The sequence below is a fragment of the Ovis aries genome, chromosome 24 (genome assembly GCF_016772045.2).
Source record: "Ovis aries strain OAR_USU_Benz2616 breed Rambouillet chromosome 24, ARS-UI_Ramb_v3.0, whole genome shotgun sequence".
Classification (NCBI taxonomy): domain Eukaryota; kingdom Metazoa; phylum Chordata; class Mammalia; order Artiodactyla; family Bovidae; genus Ovis; species Ovis aries.
Window position 1 is genome coordinate 25319506 of NC_056077.1, and position 24191 is coordinate 25343696.

General features: G+C 53.8%; 1 protein-coding gene across 6 annotated transcripts in view; it reads right to left on the reverse strand.

The window, feature by feature from the left end:
- Positions 1-2088: 2088 nt before the first annotated feature.
- NSMCE1 (NSE1 homolog, SMC5-SMC6 complex component) overlaps positions 2089-24191 on the reverse strand; it is a 35143-nt gene continuing 13040 nt past the window's right edge. For 3 of the 6 annotated variants that reach the window (XM_060406211.1, XM_060406215.1, XM_060406214.1), the window contains exons 3-7: positions 11301-11422; positions 10207-10284; positions 8851-8997; positions 3987-4103; positions 2089-2869 (exon numbers count right to left, since the gene is read on the reverse strand). In XM_060406211.1, coding sequence (XP_060262194.1) covers positions 2588-2869; positions 3987-4103; positions 8851-8997; positions 10207-10284; positions 11301-11422 — 746 coding nt within the window. In that variant the 3' untranslated portion in view covers positions 2089-2587. The remainder of the gene's footprint in view (positions 2870-3986; positions 4104-8850; positions 8998-10206; positions 10285-11300; positions 11423-24191) is intronic. The other 3 variants (XM_027967144.2, XM_027967141.2, XM_060406212.1) reach the window with 3 other exon arrangements.

Below are 24191 nucleotides of genomic sequence, written 5' to 3' on the forward strand. Positions count from 1 at the left end.
GCCCTGAGGGCCTGCCAACTGGGGGTTGGGGTACCCAGGAAGTTCACACTGGTGGCCACACAGGGGAGAGGGCAGCAGGGCAGCGCCCAGCAGCAGGTGCTCAGAGCCTCCTCTGCACCGGCTGGGTGCGACCCTGCCTCCTCGACCGCCCAGCCTCCTGCTCAGACAGGCAGCAGGCCGCAGGATGCTGCTCTGCTCCAGGCCCCCAGCCTCCTGCCCCCTTGCCTGGAACAGCACTGTGGAGAACCCCCTCTCCCCAGGGGTGCAGCCTTGAGGAGTACAGCAGCTGGGGATACCTGCATCTTGAGGGCACAGCAGAGGATGGATGGAATAGTGGGAGCTGCTGTTTGGTGCCCACTGTGGCTAGGGAAGGGGTCTTACCAGCCAGAACCCCCGAGTCCAAGACTGTCTTTTCTGGAGCAGCTCTCCTGACTTGCTGTGCTTTCAGCGACCTTCCTCAGAGCCTTGTGAGAAATCCCTTTTCTGGGTAAGCTGATGGGGGTGGTTTCTGTGGCGTGCCTGGCACACACCCCCACCCCCACTAGTCAGGGCTCCTACAGGGCTTCACGAAGGCTTGCATTTGCCCTCAGAAGGCTGGGCCAGGGTCCAGCCTGGCTCACATGGGCTCCAGCTGAACACCTTTCACCGCCTGGGAAGCAGGCCTCAGGGCCCAGGCTGGACCTGGGTCACACTCCACACCCGTCGACAGAGGTGAATCAGGCACAATGTCCCTCCCTGCACGGGTGGAAGACACCCCACTCTTTCAGCGCCCACTGCTCGTTCCCTCTCTGCCCGTAACATCATATTCAATTTGCTGAAACGACTTTTTCCTCACTCAGCCATGTGGCTCAGGAGGGGCTCCTTCCTGTGGCTGAGGGGAGACCCAGGTCACCAGTGCCCCCTGGACTCTCCCACCTCACTTCCACAAGTATGCAGACTGGATGCTTGCTGAGATGAGGGAGCCACTAAATGAGACCTGCCCTCTTCCTCCGGACGGTGGGGACTGGGTGTGCGGGTCCTGGAAGTATGGTGGCCATTTTGCTACCATGAAGAAAGAGGCTGATTTGCTGAGACCGTGTTTTAGCCCCAGCATGAGGCCAACATATAACAGGGTGGGACAGCGATGCAGACGCGTGGGCACCCTGGGCCCACTGCATCAAACCTCTTGAAGGGCCCCCTAGCCTTCTGTGCTGAGGCCAATCTGAGTTGGGTTTTGTATCATGACTGAAGGGGTCCTGATTGATACTGGGCTGGAAGGGAGGGGAGTCAGGGAATTAAAGTAGTGTGGCAAGTGATGGTCGAGAATGTACGGGGAGGTGGGGGACTGGGCATGGAGGTGGTGACCACCTCGCCAAGATCTAAAGGGTGAATAGGTGGTGTTGGCAAGGGCAGGACATGTGGGGAGAGAGCAGGCAGGCGGAGGGACCGTGTGTGCAGGCTGCAGGGTGAGGAGCAGGAAAGTTCATCCAGGAACAGAGAAATGCCACACCCTGGAAAGTGGGAGGGGGGACAGTGAAACGCACAGGCCCCTGCATGGCGTCAGCCTCAGGGCAACGGGGGCCATGGGAGGGTGACCCTGAGGGAGAATCTGGAAGCAGTGCAGAGGGGAGGGGAGCTGGGCCAGCCTGGGTGGTGGCCGTGGGGCTGAGGGCCATCTGGCAGGTGGGCTGCACAGGATTTGGTGGTAGGCGTGATGCAGGAGACCCAGGGGAAGGTGGCACCCAGGCCAACTTCCTGGGTCAGGCCTGGGGCAGCTGCAGGCGAGGCAGAGCGCCCAGAGATGACACACAGCCACAGCCCCTCCCGCAGCCTCGTGCCGTGCAGGCCGGTGCACCTCGGGCCAGGGAGAGTGTGGGGCATGGGGCGGGCCCAAGGCTAAGGCTCCCACACATCCAGTAAGTCGGGCTGGCCAGTGTGAGTAGGACCAGTGACCAGAGCTAGGGACTGAAAGCAACGCTGTCCTGAGCAAGTGGCCTCGGGCCATGCTGGGCAGGAGGCGCTCGGCCAGCCGCAGCCCAGACCCGAGCCCAGGCCCCCAGCTCTCAGTGAGTGCCAAGAGAGGGGCGCGCCACCAGATGAGGCCGCAGGAGCTGCTGAGCAAGTTTATTCCAAACCTGTTAACAAGCAAACATAAAAGGTAAAAAGGTGATCCACGCGAACCGTGAAACTGATGCCTCTCTTCCAAATGGGGCAGGCGGTCACTCCCCCGAAGGCGGCGGCCTGGCTAGTGCTGCCGGGACCGTAAGGACCTTTTGTTTGATCTGGACATACCGGTCTCCCTCTCCTTCTCGGGGTCGAAGACTTCTGCACAGAAAAGCCAGAAGGCACTGTGAGTGGCGGGGCTGGTGGGCGCCCCCAGCCATAAGCCTGTGCCGAGGACTCTGTCCCACGGAACAGTTCACCCCCCAGGGAGGCAGGATGAGCCCGTCTGGGGATGCACTTTCACCTCCCCTCCAGAGACAGCTGCAGGGGAGCGTGTTTACTATACCAGACCCTCTCGCGTCTCAGGGTTTCTGCTGGGTTCCAGAGCACCTTGCGGAACCAACACCAGCAAGCAGGCCGGCCTCCAATGACCACAGAAGGTACTTCAGTACATGGGGCCCAGGGCCCGCACACACATGGAGCCCTTGTTGGGGTGCCCTGCCGCCCCTCGCCCCGGTGCCCCCTCAATGCTGGGCACGCACACTCTGGCATACACACAGCCCTGCCACAGGCCAGGAGGAAAGCAAGTGGCTGGGAGACACAGACCTGGCACCTCGTGGGGCCAGTAGTCGTTACAGTGGGGACAGTGCGGCTCCGAGTTGGACTGGAAGTACTTAGCCACACAAGGTAAGTGCATCCTGATTCCACACGTCTCACAGCTTTGACCCTGAAATGAGAAAGTGATGGCTTGAGAACACATCTCTGTGTTCATAACCCTTCAGCGGACTGCAAAGAAGACATCCCACTGGCTTGGTAATTTTGTCTTCCAGGCCCCAAACGGACAATGAGAACAACTCTGAGTCTTCAGTGCAGTGGGTTTTAGTAAAGCAGCTGACAAGTGAGTGCAAAGGGAAGAAGCTCAAGGCTCCAGAGGCCAGAGCAGGGCAGAGTGGGTGGCGGCCAGGACCTTGGAGCAGCAAGGCCGCCCCCAAGCCTGGACTCTGAGCATGAGTGGGCCCTGGAGGGGGCATGAAGACGACCACGGCTTTCAGAAGGCACTTCAGCAGCGTGGGGCAGAGCTTTAAACAGCCGTGTGCACACTCTGTTCTAGAAATTCCACTCTTGGGATTCCAACCCAAGAAACATAACCACTAGGTGCCCAAGGATGGATGTGCCAAGAGGCCCAGCCCAGTGCAACTGATAAATGCAAAAAGAGAATGAAAAAGGAGGAAACACAGGGGCTTCCCTGGGCCTCCTGTGCCTTCCAGCACAGGGGGTGCAGGCGCGATCCCTGGTCAGGGAGCTGACGTCCTACCTGCCTCACTGCCGAAAAACCGAACCATAAAAAAACAGAAGCAGCGCTGTAACAAACTCAATGAAGGCCTTAAAAAAGGCATCAGAAAAGTCTAAAGCAAAAAGGCAAAAGCAGAATCATCCAGCACTGGTCCAGCTGCTCTGCTCTGAAGCTGTACAATGTACTCAGAGGCCAACAGACGACAGGAATCTGTGGCTGAGACAGAAAGATGGTTGGCGCGTTGCTGCCACGATAATAGGAGACACAGACTTCTGAGAGCACGCGTTGTAGCCCTGGGGCGACAGTGGGGGTCCTGGGCAAAGGCACACAGCAGGGCAGGGGGCAAAAATAAAAAGAGCCTGGGACAGAGCAGAAGGAGCAGGGAGAAGCAGGCCTTCGTGCACTTGTCGTCAGATGCTTCTGAGGAGATGCCCGTGGTCAGAGGCCTGGGCCCTGAGTGAGCCCTGGGCCCTGAGTGAGCCCTGGGCCCTGAGTGAGCCCTGGGCCCTGAGTGAGCCCTGCAGAGTGCGCCCCGCCCGGCCCCGGGCACCTGGATGAGCAGGCTGCGGCAGATGTTGCAGACCTTCACGGCATCAGGGTACGTCTCCCGGATGTACTGGTCCATCTCCAGGATGGCCCGGCCGTGCAGGGTGAACTCCCCTTCCTTCTGCGGGGACACAAGGTGGGGGCATCTTTTATGAACTGGCACACCCAGCCTGCTTCCCGCCCAAGAGGTACCTCTGCTCCCACGGCCCGAGGCCAGGAAGGGGCAAAGGTCCGCACACCCCTTGCCCCGCAGGCATTCACACCGACCCCTTGTACAGCCTAAAGTGGGGAAAACTTAGGTGAGACCTAAAAGAAAAGCAAGGCGAGGACCACTGCCCCACATTTCCTTAGCACCATCCTCGTGCCTTCACAGACAGGAATCCTGGAGCTGCCCCAGCACTCCTGGATGAGGACAGAGGCCGGGAAAGGGAGCCGTGACCCCACGGAGTGAACCCCACAGCCCTGAGCCAGGCTCTTACTCCTTCCTCTCCCTCCCCCAGTGCCTCCCGCCCCGACCCCAGGGAGCAGCACTGCACTGCCTCCTAGCACCACTGCCTGGAGCCTCTGCCTGGACCATCCAAGATCACTTCCGCCCACACCACTTCACAGATGATGCCGGAGGTGGTCCAGGGAGGCCCCAAACCAAGTGGCATGGGGTGTGGTAAGGCCTTCTGGTTCCCATATACACACAGTCCACACGCTGTGTAACCCCAAACCATGGGAAAGCCAGAAATACGGAAAAACTTGGCTAACCCTATGGCCAACTCACAAGGAAGAGGCAGGATGGAGACCTGACTGGAGACAAGTGTCACAGAAGCTCATGGACGTTTACGCATCCAAGTCAACTAAGGAACTGGGATGGAACTTCTTGAGCACGTGTTGTAGCCCTGAGGCTATAGTGGGGGTCCTGGGCAAAGGCACACAGCAGGGTGGGGGGGCAAGCCTTGCAGGGGCCGCCCCCGGAGCCTGCGGCGCTGGGTTTGGTTCAGTGCCCCTGCGCCTGCTTCTCCACCTCACATCACACAAGAGGGGCTGCTGCTCCCACCCCACACCCCATCCCCATGACTCCTGCCTCCATCCAGTGTGTGCAGTGCCACCCGGCCAGGGAAGCACATTCATCCTGGGCCTCCAGTGTCGGGCAGGTGACCACCCAGGAGAAGATGGGCATGGGCACAGAGTTAAGAGAGCCACAGCTCTGACCGTGGGGAGCAGGGCAAGCAGGCAGGACAAAGCCCAAGGACTCCCGCAACGGAGGGAGGCCCAGCACAAGGCAGTGGTGCCCTGCACCGCAGAGTCGGGCCAGTCAGGAAGGGGACAGGAGCTCTGTGCCCCGTGGTGCTGGGCATGAGAGGGCGGGGCCCAAGGCTGTCCTGGGCCCTGTGGCCGCTACCTTCTCAAAAGCCCCAAGTCCACAATGAGGCTGTCTCCACGGCCTCCACCCTGATCTACCCTTCCCCTGCTCGCCCCTCTGGGACCCTCTTTGGAGACCTGACCTCTGTGAGGCCCAGCCCCTGAGGCGCCACCATTCTTGGGCTGAAGAACCGAACCCCTGTCTGCCCACCTCCAGGCTCACCTTGTGCCCCTCCCCAGAGCACCCGGCCCCTCTCAGCTCCTGAGCCCACCCCGCCCGCTCGGGTGCAGGCCACTCCCTCTGCCCTGGACTGTCGTCCCCACCCCAACCAGCTGCCTCCTCCCCAGCCTGCTGCGGGGTGCCACTTCCTCCGCTGAGGGCAGGTCCCCTGTGAGCGCTGCTTCCTCTCTGTCTGCGACTCTACTTCAGCGAGAGTGGGCTGACCTCCAGCTCTCTCCCCAGACTGTGAGCCAGGCCTGGTTTTGCTCACCCTGTGTCCCCAGCACCTGACGCGTGGCCCAGCACTAGGCCGTGTCATGATAAACATCTAAGGGAAGAGTATATAACAGCCCTCGCATCGATCCCAAGGAGGAATGCCAAGGCTAGAGTGAACAAGTTGAAGTTCAGAGTCAGGCTTGAGTCACGTTTACTGAACGCCTACTAGCTGCCTAGAAGTGCCCCATGCTTATCACTCACGATGGCGCTCAGTCCTCTCACTAGGAGGGGTGGACTGCCCTCGATCTCCAAGGAAGATCCAACCCCAAATAACCTCCTAGGCCTGACAACCATCCTGAGCTGGGGCCCTGTGCTGGGGACTGGTCCCTAGGCCGTGCGAACGTGCAGCTGCCAGCAGATGCCCAGGTTCCGAGCATCCACACTTCTCTGAGGCAGCCTCTGTCTCAAAGCCTCACCCACTGATCCCGACCACCCCCACCCCAGGGCCCCCGAGGGGCTGCACAGCTGCCTCAGCAGCTCTGTGCCAAGGCAGAGCCTTGCACAGGGCAGGGCTCTCCCAGTACTTGGCTGGGGGGAAAGGGGGTCCCATCATAATGAATACAGTGCTTCTGAGGAAAGCCCCATTTCTGAGAGGCCAAGGGGGAGACTCAGACACGGTCCCTCCGGTCAAGGTGCTGCTCCAGGAAGGCTGGTCAGAGCACCGGCCAGCACTCACCCCGTGGCCCCTCAGCTGGTCCTTCAGAGTGACTCAGAACACACGGCCACGGCCGTGCTGACCAGCCTGGGGAGCACTCCTCCCGCAGAACCAACACCGGCCAACCAGCATGGTCCTCGTCTTCCAGGTGGGAACCGGGCTCAGAGGCGAGAAGCCACCTCCAGAGGGAGCGGCCAGGCCAGAGGAGGACCCTGAGGTGTCTCACCACCACGCCCTGCCCCTCCCTGGTCTGTTCCTTCATCTACATGAGGGCCAAGGGATCAGTCAGCAAGGAGGGCTCCCTCAAGACTCACGGGGCTTTGGAGCCAGGCCTCAGGAAGGCAGCACCAGCACCTCCAGTTCCCCGAGGAGGAAACAGAGAGGACGGGAGCTGGGGCCCAAGCCAAGTCCAGCAGACCCCCAGAGGCGTTCTTTGCTCCAGTCGTCCCCGCTCCGGGCAGCAAAGCGCCAGTCCTGATCAAGTCGGGCACCCAGCCCTGCATCGTGTTGTGACAGCATCTAAGTACGCTGGACCCGCACGGCCACCCATGGGCCCAAAGCTGGGCACAGAGGCTGTGCCAGGGCGGCAGAGGGTGAGCCCCGGGGAGATGACAGGTGTTCATGCCAACGTGGACTGTATGAGTGCTGGTACCTTCTAATCTACGAGGAGTTCTTGTATCATCTGGGGGGTGAGTGTGAGGTACACTCTGTTCCTCTGGAACTTCAACTACCTGCCCAGCCGCAGTTCAGTAAGCAGCGCCTCCAGGAGTGATGAGGTACAAAGATGAGGTCACAGTCCCTGCCCTTAGAAAGCTTGGCCCGAGGACAGAGTGCAGCCAGTTATGACCCCTGAGGTGTCCGAGAACATTCCGTATTGCCAAATCCACCCAAGAGAGGAAGAAAAACTATGACGAAGCAATTGATAGGGGCCTGCAGTCACGCTCGCTGGAGCCTGGACACGGCTCAGCCACTTGCCGGGTGGGGGACTTCATCCAGATCAGGGAGCTGCAGTGGGTTCAGCTACAGAAAAGAGTGAAGGGCTCCCCGCGGTCGTAGGGGCTGAGCACCCGAGTACACGATGTGCAGAGCTGCCCAGAGGCGCTGACCCCACTAGCGGCTCCCACTACTCCTGCCCTCACCACTGTGGCCTCTCCAGACAATTCCTCCCACCCAGAAAGCACCGCAGGAACTGGATGTTTCTGGTCAGACTGCCAGGGCAGCCCACCCCAAGATCAACAACTCAGAGCACGGCTGCCACAACTCCAGAGCTGAGCTCTCCCCAAAAAGGAAGTGAGCATCATGTCACCACAGCAGCGGCCTCCAGCCACAGGTCTGACCACCAAGTGAGGAAGTTGAGGGCCCCTCTGAGCAGTCCTGCCCAGACACAGCCCAGAGGGGCAGGAGCAGGACGCGCAAGGCGGCACGGAGCCTGTCTGGCTCGGGTTTCTTGGAAACAGTGGTGCATTTGTGGAAAAAGAACTGAAACGTCTGACTGTTCCAGCCAACAGAAATAGACACAAGGCATCAAGAAACTCAAACCTTTCACAGATTGCTACAGCTCCTCTCCAAAAGCTTGTCAACACAAGCTCTTTGCTCTTTGAGGGCCACCACCTAAGTGAAAGAATCCCAACAGCACTGGCGTTGGAGTACATGACAGTGATAATCACGATGGGGACAGTGACTCCTGTGGGCGCCCAGCACCGGGGCCTGACTCCCACCCCTCATCCTGCTCCTCACTCACCTGGAGGTGGAGCTATTCCTCCTCTCACAGACGAGGAACGTGGGGGGCACCTGCGGCGGAATCTGGCAGCAGCCCCATGCTCCTGCTGACCGCACTACACCACCTGCCTGGGGACCAGAGTCCGGGGCCCGCACAGTTGGGGCTCCCACCCAGGTCACTGGAGTAAACAGGGTTCTCCTTGCAGGGTCACTGCGGGCCTCAACGCAGACAGCAGGGGCTCCTGACCTCCAGGATCTAAAGCCTGACAATCTGAATGTGGAGCTGACGTAATAATAATACCAAAAGAATGCGCAATGGCCTTCCCCAGGGCTTAGATGGTAAAGAATCCACCTGCAGTGCAGGAGACCCGGGTTCGATCCCTGGGTGGGGACGATCCCCTGGAGAAGGGAATGTAATGCAATGCAATGCGCTTGAATCATCCCCAAACCATCCCCCCTCCTCAGTCTGTGGAAAAACTGACTTCCACAAAATCAGTCCCTGGTGCCAAAGAGGTCGGGAAGTGCTGAGATAAAGGAACCTGAACAGGCTCAGCTCAACAGAGACCCATTAAATGCAATACGATTCTGGAGGACACAGTGAGACTCGCGGTAAAATGTGAGCCAGGCTGGACCTGCAGCGAGAAATACCTCAATCAGCCACTTGCTTTGTACGAACTTCTGCAGCACGTGCTCAGCTTCCTTCTTCCTCATCTTCTTGCCTTTAAGCTGATCAACCAGGTTCAAAATATTTGTGGAAGACGCAAAGCCAGTGTCTGAGTCGATAATCAGCTCCAACTGGAAGAGACGGGAGCCACGCCCATCCATTAGACTGGGGAGAGCAGCTCTCAGGCCGTGATGCCGATTCTGGCGGGGTGCGGCGAGACTGCTCGTATCGCAGGCAGAGCTGAGGGGCTCTCCAGGAAAACAGCTTAACAATATGCACCAAAAGCCACAGATATGTTTTGACCCAAGTCGCTCCTGTAACACCATTCCAAATGAAGGACCTTAATGCCCCCTGAATCGGGAAGGATCACTTCACCTCCCTGAAGATGGAGAAGATGAGGAATGAATGAATAAGGAAATGGGGCAGCGCCTCTTCTACGCAGAGATGGGCAGGCTGGAACCGGGAAGGGAAGGCACCAGGGTGGCCCAGCGAGAGAACACACCTGGGAGCCACAGGGCTGCTGTGGACTGGGGCTGGGAGAAGCTTGCTGGAGGCTGCCTTAAAACTTCTGCCCACAGCAGAGCAGAGGAACCAAGAAGATGGGCTGCTTGTGTGCACACACATGCACACACACACACACACACAGAGCCGTGTATTTACTGTCTTAGAATCTGATTCTCAATCCTGGCTGCTAATCAGCCCCAGAGGCGGCTTAGGAAGGAATGATTCTAGGACTCAGACCTCAGAGACCTGGACTCGACAGACCTGGAGGGAGGCCAGAATGTCTGCATTACTTTTACCTCCTCAGTTACTGCGGGGCACCCAGGGCTGAGAACCAGTGTCCTAACCAGGTGCTCACCCAGGTGAGTGGCAAGGTGGCTGAGTGAACGGCTCTGAAGCCGGGCAGGCAGAGCAGCACCCCTCAAATGATTGGGTAGGCGGATCACTGGGCACCTTCTCAGAATTCAGGCTCAGATTCAGCAGTCTGGGTGGAGACTAGGGTTCAGCCTTTCTGGCAAGGTCCCTGGGGATGCTGTTGCACCCTGGGACTCGAGCAGCAACACCCGCTCACCTGCATCCCACACCCAGGAGGTCCACTGTTATTCAACCAGTTGGAGTCAAACCCAGACCAGCTCTTCTTTCCCAGGCGGCCGTGGCAACCTCCCCAGCAATTACCTGGCAGCTATGAATTCTGAGAGGGGCACTCGGTGACATGCCCCTGCCAGGGCTTTCTCAGGCAGCAGGGGGACCCAGTAAGGTTGAAGTTTCCATTTCTGATGAAATACGGAAGTTTTCTGTAAGAAGCCTGGCTGATGGGCAATGGGAGTTGCTGTACTTACAGCCTTTCTAAAGAGATCCAGCTCATTCTCGGCAAAATCTGATGCCATTTTGGAAATTGAAGTCGTTGCAAGATTCACCTAAAAAATAAGTTAGCGTGAGAATCAGGCTGTGCCCTTCACTTGTCACAGTTAATTCACCTGCAGGCTCTTCCTTCCTCCCCTCTCCCTCCCCACCTCACCAGTCCTGGAGTACTTTGTGTCCAGGCACTGTGGGCCATGGGGATAAATTTAGAACCAGTCTTACAAGCTTAAATCTTTAGCTCAGTCAATATGTCTAATTTTCAGAGATTTCAGAACTCCCAAGGTTGTGCGATAGCTTCCAAACTCAGAAGAATTCGGGAAACTTGTCTGCATGCTAGCAGGGCTTCAAATGCACAAGGCATTCAGAACTCTGGCAGTAAATAATACTGATTTACCGACTTAACCCAAGATTTCCACAACCCTTTCTTCCAAGCAACAGGGTTTGGGAAACCCTGGGCTAGAGCCCCATTCTGTGTGGGCCTGGCGGTAGGAGCCTGGTCTCTGAAGGCCTAAAGCAATTCCCTACCCAAAGATGGGGCCTTGTATTTCACATCCTTCCCTAGCCAGGAGGGAAAAAAAAAATCTGAACACAGCAGGAGGGCCCAACAAGGTCTCAATCCTTAGTGACCTCACATGTTTCTTTCTTTCCAAAGCTTCTATGTCTTGTTCTAAATGAAAAGGCATTTTTATCCCTTTATCCCTAATATTCCATTCATCTAGGGTGACTTGCAGATGCCTGGCAACAACCAAAATAAAACCTAAGGCATGCTGCCCAGTCTCAGGGTGGAAGGGGCATTCCATGTGGGGCAACAAAGCAAGTGCTGTGTTGAGAGCCAGGCCCAGGTTCTATTACCCCCAACCCTGATGGCTGCAGAGGACACTACAGACCAGGGGGCTGGCAGCGAGCATGGAGAGACGGGACTGGGTCAGAGAGGTGGCCAGGCCTGGTGTCTTTCGCCCTCCAAGCCCCTGGTGAGGTGGGTGCGCCTTCATCCACACCCCAGGAAGGAGGGCAGAGGCTGTCTCCACTGCAGTTCCCCAGACACCCACCAGGGGGCTCTGTCTGCTCTCACCAGCGCGTAAATGGGTCTCCCGTCATCCTCAGTGACACCTTTCTTTATCTCTATGTACAAGGATTCCAAGACACTGTTAATGTTGTTGATGAAGTCCTCCAGCTTCTCTATGGTAGCATTACCTGGAAAAAAAGAGGAGAAAGAAGAAAGGCGGAGGGTGCTGCATCAAAAGTGTAGCTTGTTTCAATCTGCCATCAACCCGAACACGAAGCAGCAAAGCCACAACTGGGCGAAGGCCCCGGCCCTGCCGGGTGAGTGCCGATGCCTGCGGCTTCTTCCTTCCCGGAGCATTCAAACAGACGGCGCTGTGAGGCGGAAAGCCCGCCGAGGTCTTCCTGTCTTGGGTGGCAGCCCCGGCCTCCTCACCCCCCCAACCCCACCCCTAGTTCCCCGCTGCCTGGTCACCGTCCCCACCCAGCACCACGGTGCAGTGGGCATCACAACCCAACTCCTCCACAGAGCCTCTGTCCCGCCTCACGCAGGGATCACGTCCACCTCTATCCCTCCTCCTTTCAGTCAACACGTAAGCCCGGACTGAACACTGACACACAGGCCCTGTATAATGGCCCAGGGCTGCAACAGTGAAGAACAACCCCATGGCAGGAACAGCTGCTCACATCGAGCACCCATCCCGGGGAAGGCCCTGATTTGAGCACTTTTCACACAGTTATGAACCCATCCTGCCTGCAGAGGGGGGCAGACTTGCCCAGGGTTCACTGGGAGCCCTTGACCTGAGTGCCAGCCGCCTCCTGCTGCCCCTGATGGCAGGAGGTGCTGCCCAGAGATGTACAAGGAAGCCAGCACCCTTCTCCAGGGTCATCAGTCCACCAGCCTGGGACAGAGCCCGTGGAGCACTGCAGGGGCGGGGAGGATGGACAGCAGACTGGCGGGGGAAGGACGGACGGCCGGGAGGGCTGCGGAGGCTGCAGTGGAAAGTGGGAGCCAGATGGCCCAGGGCCCCGTGGGCCGGAGGGTACAGAGGTGTGTGCCCATCCTCCTGGGGGCCATGGGAGCCTTTCAGATCTGGGAGCACAGGAGGGACATGGTCAGCCTTGTGTCCTGGAATCACCCTGCTGAACTGAGAGACATTTCTTTTGTTTTTGTTTTTTTTTTGGTCTCATCTCACTGCATGCGGGATCTCAGTTCCCTAACCAGGGATCAAACCTGTGCCCTTGGCAACAGAAGCGCAGGGTTTTAGTCACTGGACCACCAGGGAAGTCCCTGTGAGACTTTTAAACTCAGAGCATGTATTACTGTTTTCACTTACTGCAATAACAAATTTCAAAAAATTTGTGCCTTAGAAAAATAATTACTCTAAGGGGGAAAAAAAAGCAGTGAAACAGACAATGTAACATTTATGAATAAAGCAATAATAAAACAAACAAAACAAAATGCTGCAGGCAAAAAGGGCAGGAAGGTTATCTACCACACTGATGACCAAGGCCACCGCTAGGAAGGGAACTAAGGTGAGCCGGGGGTCATCCCAGGGCACTTGATATCTGGCTTCTTACAGAGAGAGGTATGTGTAAGCTCTTTGAATTGCTAAATACTACGAAAGTCTAGAAAAACAAAAGGTCACTCTGGTGGCAGTGGAGGTCATGGCCAATGTAAGGGCAGCAGCTGTGTCACAGGCACAGCTGAGGAGGCCCGGGAGGCCCGGACAGAAATACCAAGATGCACATCACAGCGGGGTCTAACCTTCCTTGGTTTAAGTTGCTTAAGTTAAAAAAAAATAACTGAAGAAAAAAATCATATTAATAAACATGGTACATGGACGTGGCAAAATTGTAACAGTAGTGTGATGATGTGGCCACAGATGCTGTAAAACTGTGATCAGAGGAGTGAGACACGCTCACATTTCCTGCCTCTGTGCCTCTGAGCAAGAGCCCTCCTTCTCACTAGTTACGAAAGCCAACTCACAGGACACTTTTTTCCAAAAGCTGCTCTGGTGCTCTCCTCCTCTCCCACACCACGCAGAGCACCTCCACCGTGGACTCCTCCACCCAGAAAAACTCGGCTGTGGGGAGAGGAGGCCCAGGCACCAAGACCCACCTTCCGCTGATGGACAGGAGCTACCCCATCTACCCCAAGTGACACAGCGGCAAGTCCCACCTCCTCTGAAAGTGAGAATTCACTTTTTCCACTGAAAAGGCCTCTCCTGGGTGCCATTCAGAAAAATGTACTCTGGGGGCGGATCAAAAGCCTTCTGCTGCCTCGGACTTTCCAGAAAGCCTGTCTGCAAAGATGAGCTAATAGCTGCCCTGCGCTTCCCTTCGCCCACCGCCTCTGGTTCGTTGTCCAGCCTCACTTTTCAGAAACATGAATGTTTTCAAAATATTTTCATCTAAGGGGAAAAAAAAACCCACTTCCTATCACTGTCCTTCTTGCAGCAGCCCACCCCCTGCTCAGGGGCTCCTGTGCGCTCCACTCACCCCGCCCTCCGTGAGTGTGAGCGTCCGTCAGGGCTCAGCCACAGTCCTCACCTCGGCTGACCTGCACGCGGTTCCCACAGACAAGCTGTACCATGTCATTACCTGGGAATAAGCTTTCCTCCTGTTCAGCAGCACCCCCTCCCCAACTGGACTTCTTGGGGGCAACCAAGGCAGCTGGAGGGCCAGCCCAGGCCCGCCCTGCCCCTCTGGGGCCCCCAAGGCCCACCTCTCCCTTCCTCTGATCCCTGAAAGCCACATGGTGGCCTCAGAGCCAGCCTTCCCTTCACCCTCTCTCCTCCACCACCCCTGCTCCGCCTCTCAGGCGTCCCAGAACCGCCCCTTGCTGCCCTGCCCACTAGACAAGGGTCCTGGGCTCTGCCTTGTCCTCCCAGAGTCCTCAAGCACATCCTCCCCTCTCATACTTTGTTCCAGGCACCAGAGCTGGCTGCCCTACTCCTGGAGTTTTTCTGTCATATGTGTGACTTTTGCGGGGAGAAGAGACCCCACAACCAGAGAACCGGAGGGCAGGAAGCTGGGGGGAGGGGGCGGTCAGGTCCCAGGTTAGCCAGCAGTGGACCCAGGACCCATGTGCAGCCTATCAAACACCCTCTCAGTCTGAGCGAGAGAGGCTGTGACCGTGAGGTGCTGCTGTGCTTCCCATGCCTGGTAACCGTGGGCTCCCTGTGCCCGTTCCCCAGCCTGGCCACGAGCCCTCTACCAGTCCTGCATGCTCCCTTCCCAACAGCCTCCCACACGTTTCTTTCTAAGGTAGCCAGAATTGGGAACTCTTGCTTGCTACCAAGATCCCTGACGTGCCCATTAACGATCAAGGTAACACAGATCGGCGCTTCCCAAAATCAAGCCTTCACAGCAGCTACTTTTCACTGCTCTGGCCCCTCTCCCTGGAGCCCACAGTAGAGAAGCTACAGCTGGCAAGTCTGGGATACATGAGTGTCTAATGATCCATTTGGCCCCAGTATCCCGTGAGTCCAAGGTCATGATACCGGGCATGAGACACCGAGCATATCACGTGATTCTGAAGCAACTATTTCTAGTCTTGGTTCTACCACTTCCAGGGATTTTAGCAAACTAACAAATAACATGACTCTTCCCTTCAGATTCCGAATCAACTAAGGAAAAACGACAGGCTTTAGGCATCAGTGTATCAGGTTTCTGTGGGTAGCCCTGGCTCAGAGGCTGGGTCCCTCCACACTAATGACCGGCAGTCAGCAAGGTGGGATGCCCATGCTCGGCAGCATGGCTGGACCAAGCAAGGGTCTGTAGCTCCCCGGCGGCCCTGTGCTCTCTCCCTGTATGCACAGCGTGTGTGCCCACACCTTGTGGGCTGTGGTGAAGTCCTCCTGTTGGGTTGGGAACAACAGGCCTGTAAATGCAGGGCTCATTTCATCACTGCAAGAACACTAAGTCCGTAAGGTGAGTTGCTATCATCAGCTTTACATACCAGAGTTAAAGCACTTGCCCCGAGCTCCTCCAAGTGGAAATGAAGCCCAAGTCAAGCATGGGCTCGAAGAAGAGCCCTCGGGGCCTCTGGGGAGCAGAGCAAGCGTCCCCTGGGAACATTCCTTACCCCAGACCCCACCAAAGTCACATCTAATTCCTCTAGAACTTGCCCTTAGAGTCACAAAGAGAGACGCAGCCAATACAGAGAGACAGTGAGTGTGCAGGCAGGCCCTGGGAAGGACGCCAGAGGGCCATGCCCAAAGGATACACGCTGAGGCGGGCCGGCCAACACCTCATCCATCTGCCAAGAGAGGAGGTCCAGACCCTTCGGCCAGGTCACAACTACGGGAGGAACTGAACTAGAGGACTCAGAACAGAACAGAACTGCTCCTTCTGTAGCAGGAAGTGCCTCCCCGTAGGGGCAATTAAAAAATGGGACTCAGGGCAATGGACAGGCTGGGGCAGCAGAGAACTAACGGGACGCTTCTCTGAGGAGTAGGGGCTGGTTCAGTTCCTTTTGAGAGACTTTTTTCTGGCCATCACTGCATACATTATCTCTTTTTCTTTAAAAACAAATTTTAATTTACCCAACAGACTTCTTATTCATCAGTCTCTGCTCCCAGAAGCCTACGGGAGCCCAGGGTTCACTGCATGCTTGGGCAGCAGGAAGTCTGCTGCCCTAACTTCTGAGCAACAAATAGTTTTGTTCCAAACTAGACGCCACGGATAGGACATTTTTAGGCAGAGGAAATACTATTTTAGGCAAAGGAAATAACAGCAAAAAATAAGACCCCAGGGGACTGAACCACGCATGGGCCAACTTGCCCCATGGGAACCCTCTCATCTGGTGGGGCGAGCTGGGTGGTCCTCCTGAGTGCCGCACTGAGGACAGGGCCGCCCAGGCCCGGGCCAGACATGGGCGCTGGGGCACAGCGGGCTGGGGAGCAGACCCCGGGGCTGGGTGGGGCCAGCAGGCAGGCACACTGGGCCGCAGAGATGTGCGAGGGGTCATGTCCCGGCCTGGGGCTTTCGTATTAACTGCCTGGGGAAGATGGTCCTCTTGACCAACAGTGCGATGGGTGAGTGGGAAGACGAGAGCTGACAATGTCACTTCCGTGGAGCAACTAGTGAACAGGGCTGGGAAGAGCTGGCATGAAAGGTGGACAGCCTTTCATGGGGCAGAGAGACTAGACAAGAGTTCTCTCCATCCGTAAAGCACCTGCGACAGTTTCATTCCCTCAGGATCTCATAAAAGGCCCCCACAAACGACTGCCAAGAGAATACCAAGGGTCAGAGAGGTTAAGGACTTAACCAAGATCACAGGGCAGGTGACAAAGTCTGGACCAGAAACATGTGGCCTTCAGCCTGGCACAGCGACCAAAGGACTTGAGCATTCATTTTTTAAAAAAAGGAAAAAATTCTTACTCAAATATGCAATGAGGTCTGAGAACTACGTCAAAATGATACGGGGGTGAGCAATTAGGAGGACAGATAAAATAAGATTAGTCATGAATTGTTTTAACTGGGTGATGAGTACATGAGGCTGCACTGTATTATTCTCTCTCCTTATCTCTCTTTTTCCATAATAAAAGGTTTAAAAAATATTTCAATGCTCAACAATACACCCTGGTGCCATTAACCCTCCGGAGTCTGAAACAAGGGAAAAATGACAGTGTCCTGTGACAACAGAGATTAGCTCAGGGCTCTGATGGTGCAGAGGGAACAGGCTTTTAATAATGGGCTCTTTTAAAAAAATCTATTGGTGAGAGATTTGTCTCCAGGTATAGACATCATTTTTTTTTTTTCTTTCCCCAAAATCAAGAGGTCATTTCAGTTAGGAAGTCTACTCTTGGACCTAAACGACAGGGCATAAACCTTACCTGATAGCCCTCAGCACAGTTCCAGCATCTCGGCCACAGGCATTAAGTGCCATAAAACCCATGAGAACATTGCTGGAGTGGCGACAGGGACAGACGCCCACTGTCCATATGAGTGCAGGAAGCCTACTCATCAGCCATTCCCCTGGCCGAGGCCTACTGTTCAGCACTTCTGGCAACAAAGCAACAGGACTCCCATCATGATGGTGCTGAGATGGGGCAGAGTCCAGATTACACGGTGAGTCATCCCAGGAAACCCAACCACTTTCAGCAGAACTTCACTGCGGATGCTCTTCATGTGCATCTCATTTTCATCTCGCCCTCTGAAAACAAGCAGTCCACCCATCACTGAGATGTGTGGCAGCCCCCACCCGCAACCATCCAAGCAGTCAAGGAGCTGATGAAGGCTCTGCAGGGCTGGGCTGCCACCCCGGCTGGACCGAGCAGCTCAGCTGCGTCCCCGAGCTTCTCCCTCAAGCTCATCTGAGCAGAGCTGTGGAGACTGACAAGCCAGATGTCCACGGAGACCAGGCGGGAAGCTAGCAGTGGGCACAGAGGGTGAAGTGGACAGCGAGTGTCCCGTTGAGAGAGGCAGGGCTCTTCTGCTCCAGGCATGTGCCCAATTTTTAGATTTTTATTAGAAAAATTGTTTTTTCTCATGTGAGAAAAGTTTTTAAAAAAACAGTTTTTAAAAATTAGAATTACTATAGGGTAAAAACTACACTTGCAAACTAGATCCCAATGACAGCACCAGTTTTCAAAATGTGGTTTGGGCTGGAACCCTGCCATAAAGACAGAGGGAGACTGCAGAGGCCACGGTGTCCCAGGTCCACCAGAGAAGCAACTGTGGTTTCTCAGGGGAAACAACTCAGAGGAATTGACTGTGTCACACACATTCATCTGATAGACTGAACGTACAACGGACAATAACCACGTATAAAAACAGGGCACTGATCCACAACTGGCACCAACCAGCCCAGGAAACCAACCTATCACCCACAGGAAGCCACCAGTAACCTCTGTAGAATGACCAAGTCTTGATTAATAACTGACAGCTTCCCTGATTTCTGCTTTGGGCCCAACCAGAGAAAGTCAGGAATGTTCCCCCGAACCCATCACAGGCTGTCCTGCCTCTAGTTAGCCCGCCTCCAGCTTCCCGAGCCGCAGCCTCCAATTGGGCCCGCTGAGGCCTTTCCTCTCCCCCACCATGGAGCTTCCCCACCCCTCTGCCTGCCATCAGATCTCCAAAACACAAGTGCCTTGAGAGAGCAAGCTCTGAGTAAACAGCCGTCGCCTGTTCTCACCTGGGTGGTCTTTGCTTATGCCCACACCTCATACACGTGGGAATTGGCTCAGCGGCCCGTTCCCAGCAGGGCTTAGGAAGGGGCTGAAAGGCGTGCAAGCCTGCGGTGCTGTCAGAAGAGGACTGACCACTTCCATCCTGCTCACTGTAGCCCTCCTCTGAGTCCCCACTGCCTAGCCCCGTCCTCCACGTGCAGCTAGGGTGCGACCAGATCCCGGCACTACAACCACCCACCTGGAAGCCACCCGTGACTCCCACCACTCCCAGCCACACTCCCGTGTGCCTGCTCGCTCTCCACTCGGCTGTGCTAGCCTTCCCCTGGCATTCACACCCCCCTCGGCACCTGCACTCGTCATCTCCTTCTACGAGGAAATGATGACCACACTGTCTGGATTTTCTAAGAAAACCCCTGTATCAGAAAATAAGCTTATAGAGGGCTTCCCTGGTGGCTCAGTGGTAAACAATCTGCCTGCCAATGCAGGAGACACGAGTTCCATCCCTAGTCCAGGGAGATCCCACATGCCACAGACTAACCAAGCCCATGCACCGCAACTACTGAGCCTGCGCTCTACCGCCCAGGAACCGAGAACTACTGAGCCCACGTGTCACCACCACTGAAGGCCACGTGCCCTAGAGTCCATGCTCTGCAACAAGAGAGACTAACGCAGTGAGAGGCCTGTGCACGGCAACCAAGAGCAGCCCCACCCGCCACAACTAGCGAAAGCCCATGCAGCAGTGAGGACCCAGCGCAGCCAAAAATAAATAATTTTAGGAAAAAAAAGAAAGAAACTGAGCTTACGAATTCCTATTGCAATTCCATCGCACTAAGGACCAACATCACGGACCTTCTGGGGCTCACTTCCCCACCCCCAGCCCCAGGATCTGAGAGTGGACGCTATGGGGAGGGACGTACAGGAAGGAAGGGGCCGCAAGGAGCAGGAAGTACTCTGAGCCAGGCACATCGCCTAAGCTCCCTGTGTGACCCTCACAACTTTTCCATGAAGTAAATCAGATTTCCTTTACAAAACAGAAAGCAAAGACAGAAAGTGAAAAAAACAAAAAACCAAAAAACTTTTCTGAGTCCCCGATTTGAACTTGCGTCTTCAAGAAAAGGCTTCCTTGTTCCTGCCAGTGGCGTGTGTGGTGATCCTGCTGAAGAACTGACTCTCCGTCCTCCCACACACCCACAAGTCCGCCCTTCATGGGGGGGATGCAACGCAAAACACATTCCGAACCTAATGAGGCCCACGCTTAGGAGAGCGTGGAGCACACAGAGGTCCCAGCTCAGCAGATCCACGCTGGCCTGGGAGGGACCGTGCCCACCCTGCCCCCACCTCACCCCACAGACTTGGACAAGGTCAGTCTTTCAAGAGCCAGAGATGTGAAAGCCACAGCATTCATTCCCTCCTGGCTGCAGAACTTCCAGAACCCAGACACTCCAGCCTGAGCACACATCACAGCTGCCTGCTGTGAAATTCCATATGTTCAAAAATTCATCAAGTCCCGTCGGAGATGTTACTTTTCATGCTAATTTTATGCCACTTTTCAGTTATGGGCACACGCGTAATCCCCCCTGATTAACTGGAATGGCAAGCCGGCTGACATCAGTAAGGTTATTATCACAGCAAAAGGAGGAGAATGTGCAATGAGATCATTAAAAGCAGGAGGAAAACTTATTTGGAGCCAGCATCTGATCATCGCTGAGTCCTCCGTGGAAAGAGAAGGTGCGTTTAAATGTGACTGCGGACACAGGAGGGAACACTCAGCGGAAAGGTGGGCAGCATCACTGCCTCGCCACTAATACAGGCCACGCACCACGAGCCGGAGCCCTGAGTGCAGAAATGGCCATGTAAACCCACATGAGAAAACAAAGCTAGGAGGAGAGGCTTGACAAACACAGAAAATACCCTCCACTCCCAAGGTTCCTCTGACAGTGTGCCCTAACCTGTTTTTTGGTACATGCATTTCAGTTCACTAGTTTTTTGCCTGAGCATCCTATTGCTTATTCTACTCACTGAAATAATGTGTCAATTTTTTAATCTAAGATTTTAGACATTCTACCTAATTTGTCCTTTCGACAAACTGTATATGACAACTAAATGTAACATGTGACACTGGGGTGGCTCCTTTGCTAAAAAAGACAATGTTGGGACAACTCGAGAAACTCCAATGGGATCTACGGACCAGATGATAGTGATGATCAATGTTAATGTTTGGGTTTTAATGGTCGTCCTGTGGTTATGTAGAATGTCTTTGCTAGAAGGAAACACACGCTAAAGAATGTAGGGGCAACAGAATTTCAAACTGGTAACCTACTCTCAGATGATTCAGGGTAGGGGAAGTTCTTACAACTCTCCTGTGAGTTTGGAACTACTTCAAAATAAAAAACGAATTTAAAAAGCAAGGCTAGGAGCTTCAAGCAAGGCAGGCCCTCTGTGAATCTGGCACTAATGTGGAAGGCAGCATGGGGCAGTGGAGGGGGAAGCCCAGAGCCACTGTGTGAGAAGAGGCCGCACAGCAATTCACACTCCAGGGGTTTCTACTTCCTGCTCTGTAAGACAAGGAGGCTGCACCCAATGATTCCCTAAAACCCAACACGTTCAACCACACAAAACCAGAAAGACCAGCCCCCAGAGTTTAACAAGGCAAGTAACTTTGAGAGACTTGTTACCATGAAACTGCAGACCTGGCAACATTTTGCTTCTGCCCTTAAAGCCACATGATCAATGACACACATTCCATCCAAGAGTCAGATTCAGGTTCAGGTCCCCCTCAATCCCCCAAGGGGGGCAACACCATTCCCTGATAACATCATCAGGAAGAAATACCTACTTCCCAAGGGCTCCTGGGCCTCTTACAAAGGCTTCAAAATTCAGGTTTCCATGCCTGTTTTCTTTTTCAGAAACTGAACACCAACTGTCTTGGGAGTCATTTTGAGGAGGGGGCCTCTCCAGGTAAGTAGAAAGAATACTTCTCCTGAATGCTGCATCTATTTTCATTGAGTCCCACACTGATGACACAGGGCCTTATGAGACCGAGAGAACGAGCTGCATTGTGGAAACCTGCTGACTTCCCTACACGGCACTGACAGGCCACAGATCACATGCCATACGTTCCACTCATACAGCTCTGGGGTTGAGTGACGTCATCAAGGTTCCACAGCCACCAAGGAGCAAAGCTGGTTTAAATGCAGAATTTTTTTTAAACAGCTTTGTTCAGATATAATTCACCTGCAATTTTAAAGGGCACAATTTAGTAAGTTATGATACGTTACACCCTTGAAACCACGACGATCAAGATACTAAGCATACCCATCACCACTGAAAAGTCTCCTCGTGTCTGTGTGCAGTCCCTCTCCCACTGCTCACTACCCTCCCCTGTGCCATATCCCCAGGAGACCGCTGAACTCCTTTCTCTCACTACGGCTAAGCATGCGCTGTCCAGAACTGTGTCTATATGGATTCATACAATATATACTCTCCTTTGCTTGGCTTCCCCACTGGGCATGACCATGTTGAGATTCATTCATAATGTAGCACATAGCAATGGTTGGTCCCTTTTAAATGCTAAGTAGCACCCACCATCAGATGGATAATACCACAGTCCATCTACCAGTTCACCTGTCGATGGGACAATTAGTTTTTTTCATTTTGGGGCCATTACAAGTAAACCTACGCTGAAGACTTAGGCATGAGCCTTTGTGTGGACACATATCTTCATTTCTCGAGCCTAAAAACAAATACATGAGAGAGAAATAGCTGTCATGAAACTGCCGCACTCTTTTTCAAGATGGCTATAGCATCTGATACCCAAGAGGAAGTGAGTGCTCCAGCTCTTCCGCTGTCTTGCCAGCACGCGATACACAGTCTTGTAAACCACATATATTCTGATAGGCATTTGGTGGTCCCTCACTGTGGTCTTAGTTTGCATTTCCCTAAGGTCTAATGAAAGGATAAGCATCTTTTCATGTGCTCGTCTGCCATCCACAGAACTTCTTTGGTGAAGTGTCTGTTCAAGTCTTTTGTCCCTTTTTTAACTGGGTTGTATGTTTTCTAATTGTTGAGTTTTGAGAGTCCTCTATATATTCTGGATACAAACCTTTTATCAGATATGTGATATACAAATATTTTCTCTCGGTATTTGGCTTGTCTTTTCATTCTCTAAGCAGTAAGTATATTTCAAAGAGCAGAATTTTAAAATTTTGAAGTGCAATCAACAATTCGTTCTCTTATGGATCATATCCAAGAAATCTTTGCCTAATCCAAGGTCATGAAGGTTTCTTCCTTTATTTTCTTCTAGAAGTGTGATAGTTTTAGGTTTTATGTTTAGGTATGTGATTCATCTTAACATTTATATATGGTGCAAAGTTGGCTCAGGTATTTTTTTAATACGGATATCTAATTATTTCAGCATTGTTTTTTGAAAAGACTATTTTCCCTGAGTTGCCTTTGCATGTCTGTCAAAAATCAGCTCTTTTCTATTCCACTGACCTGTAGATCTTTCTTTATGCCAATACCACACTGTCTAGTTATATAATGTCTTAAAATCAGGTCATCTTAATTGACCTAATTAACCTAATTAACCAGATAATTAATCAGCATTAATCCTCTAAGTTTGACTGTCTTCTTCAAAACAGTTTTTGCTCTTTCTGGTTCTTTGGATTTCCATGTGAACTTTGGAATCAGCTTTTCAATTTCTACAAAACAACAACAAAAAAGACCCTGCTGGAATTCTGATAGGGACAGAGTGAAGGGGAAAGTAGGTAATTAAACAGTTAATCCCGCTCAGGGACTGTAGGGCTTCCCTGGTGGCTCAGACAGTAAAGAGTCCGCCTGCAATGTGGGAGACCTGGGTTCCATCCAGGTAAGATCTCCTGGAGAAGGGAACAGCTACCACCCACTCCAGTATTACTGCCTCGAGAATTTGATGGACAGAGGAGCCTGGTAGGCTACAGTCTACCAGGCTAGATTCGGACATGACTGAGTGACTTTCACTTTTCAGGGGACTGTAAGTAAAGCAAAGAGTATGGGAGACCCCCGAAAGTTAACGATCACTCAAGAAAGCAGGTTTGCTTAACCACAAAACCAAGAAGGCTTGCTTAGCAACAAAACCATGGAGCAGGAGCAATGAGACACACCCTACAGCAATGAGACTACAACAGTGGGGGCGCGAGACCCGCATCCTGCCCAGTGAGCTAATGACTCCTAAGCACCCTTCTGCTTGCACCAAAAATAAAAGTCTAAGAAAAAAGTGACAGTATACTAAAACCTGAAATGACTTACAATTTTAGCATATGTTACTACCTTTTTGCTCATCTCCACTGTGCCATGACAAGTCCCAGCTTGACCATGTAGCAACAAGAAAAACTCCCCTGCCCAACCTGGAGGAGCTGATAAGGGAAGCATGATATCTACTCAAGAATGAGGAAGAAGGTGGTCTTTCAACTCCTTCCCACTTCTCCTGTGATTATAAAACTGTAGCCCACTAAGTTCTTGGCACATGCCACCCTCTTGCTGGCCCATCTGTAAGCCTCACAAGCATCCTATTCTCATAAATCACTTCTTACCTATCACTTTGCCTCTCACTGGATTCTTTCTGTGCTGCGACATCAAGGATCAGAGTTCCCTGAAGCCCCCTGAAATGCCACCAAATCATTTCAATCTGAGTGATATTGAGTTGAATTTATTAACACATGTCATTTTGAGGAAAACTGGTATCTTAGCAATACTGAGTTTTCCAGCCCATGAACATGGTGTGTCTCTCCATTTATTTAGCTCTTTTTAAATTTTTCTCAGCAGTATTCTGGGATTTCCAGTTT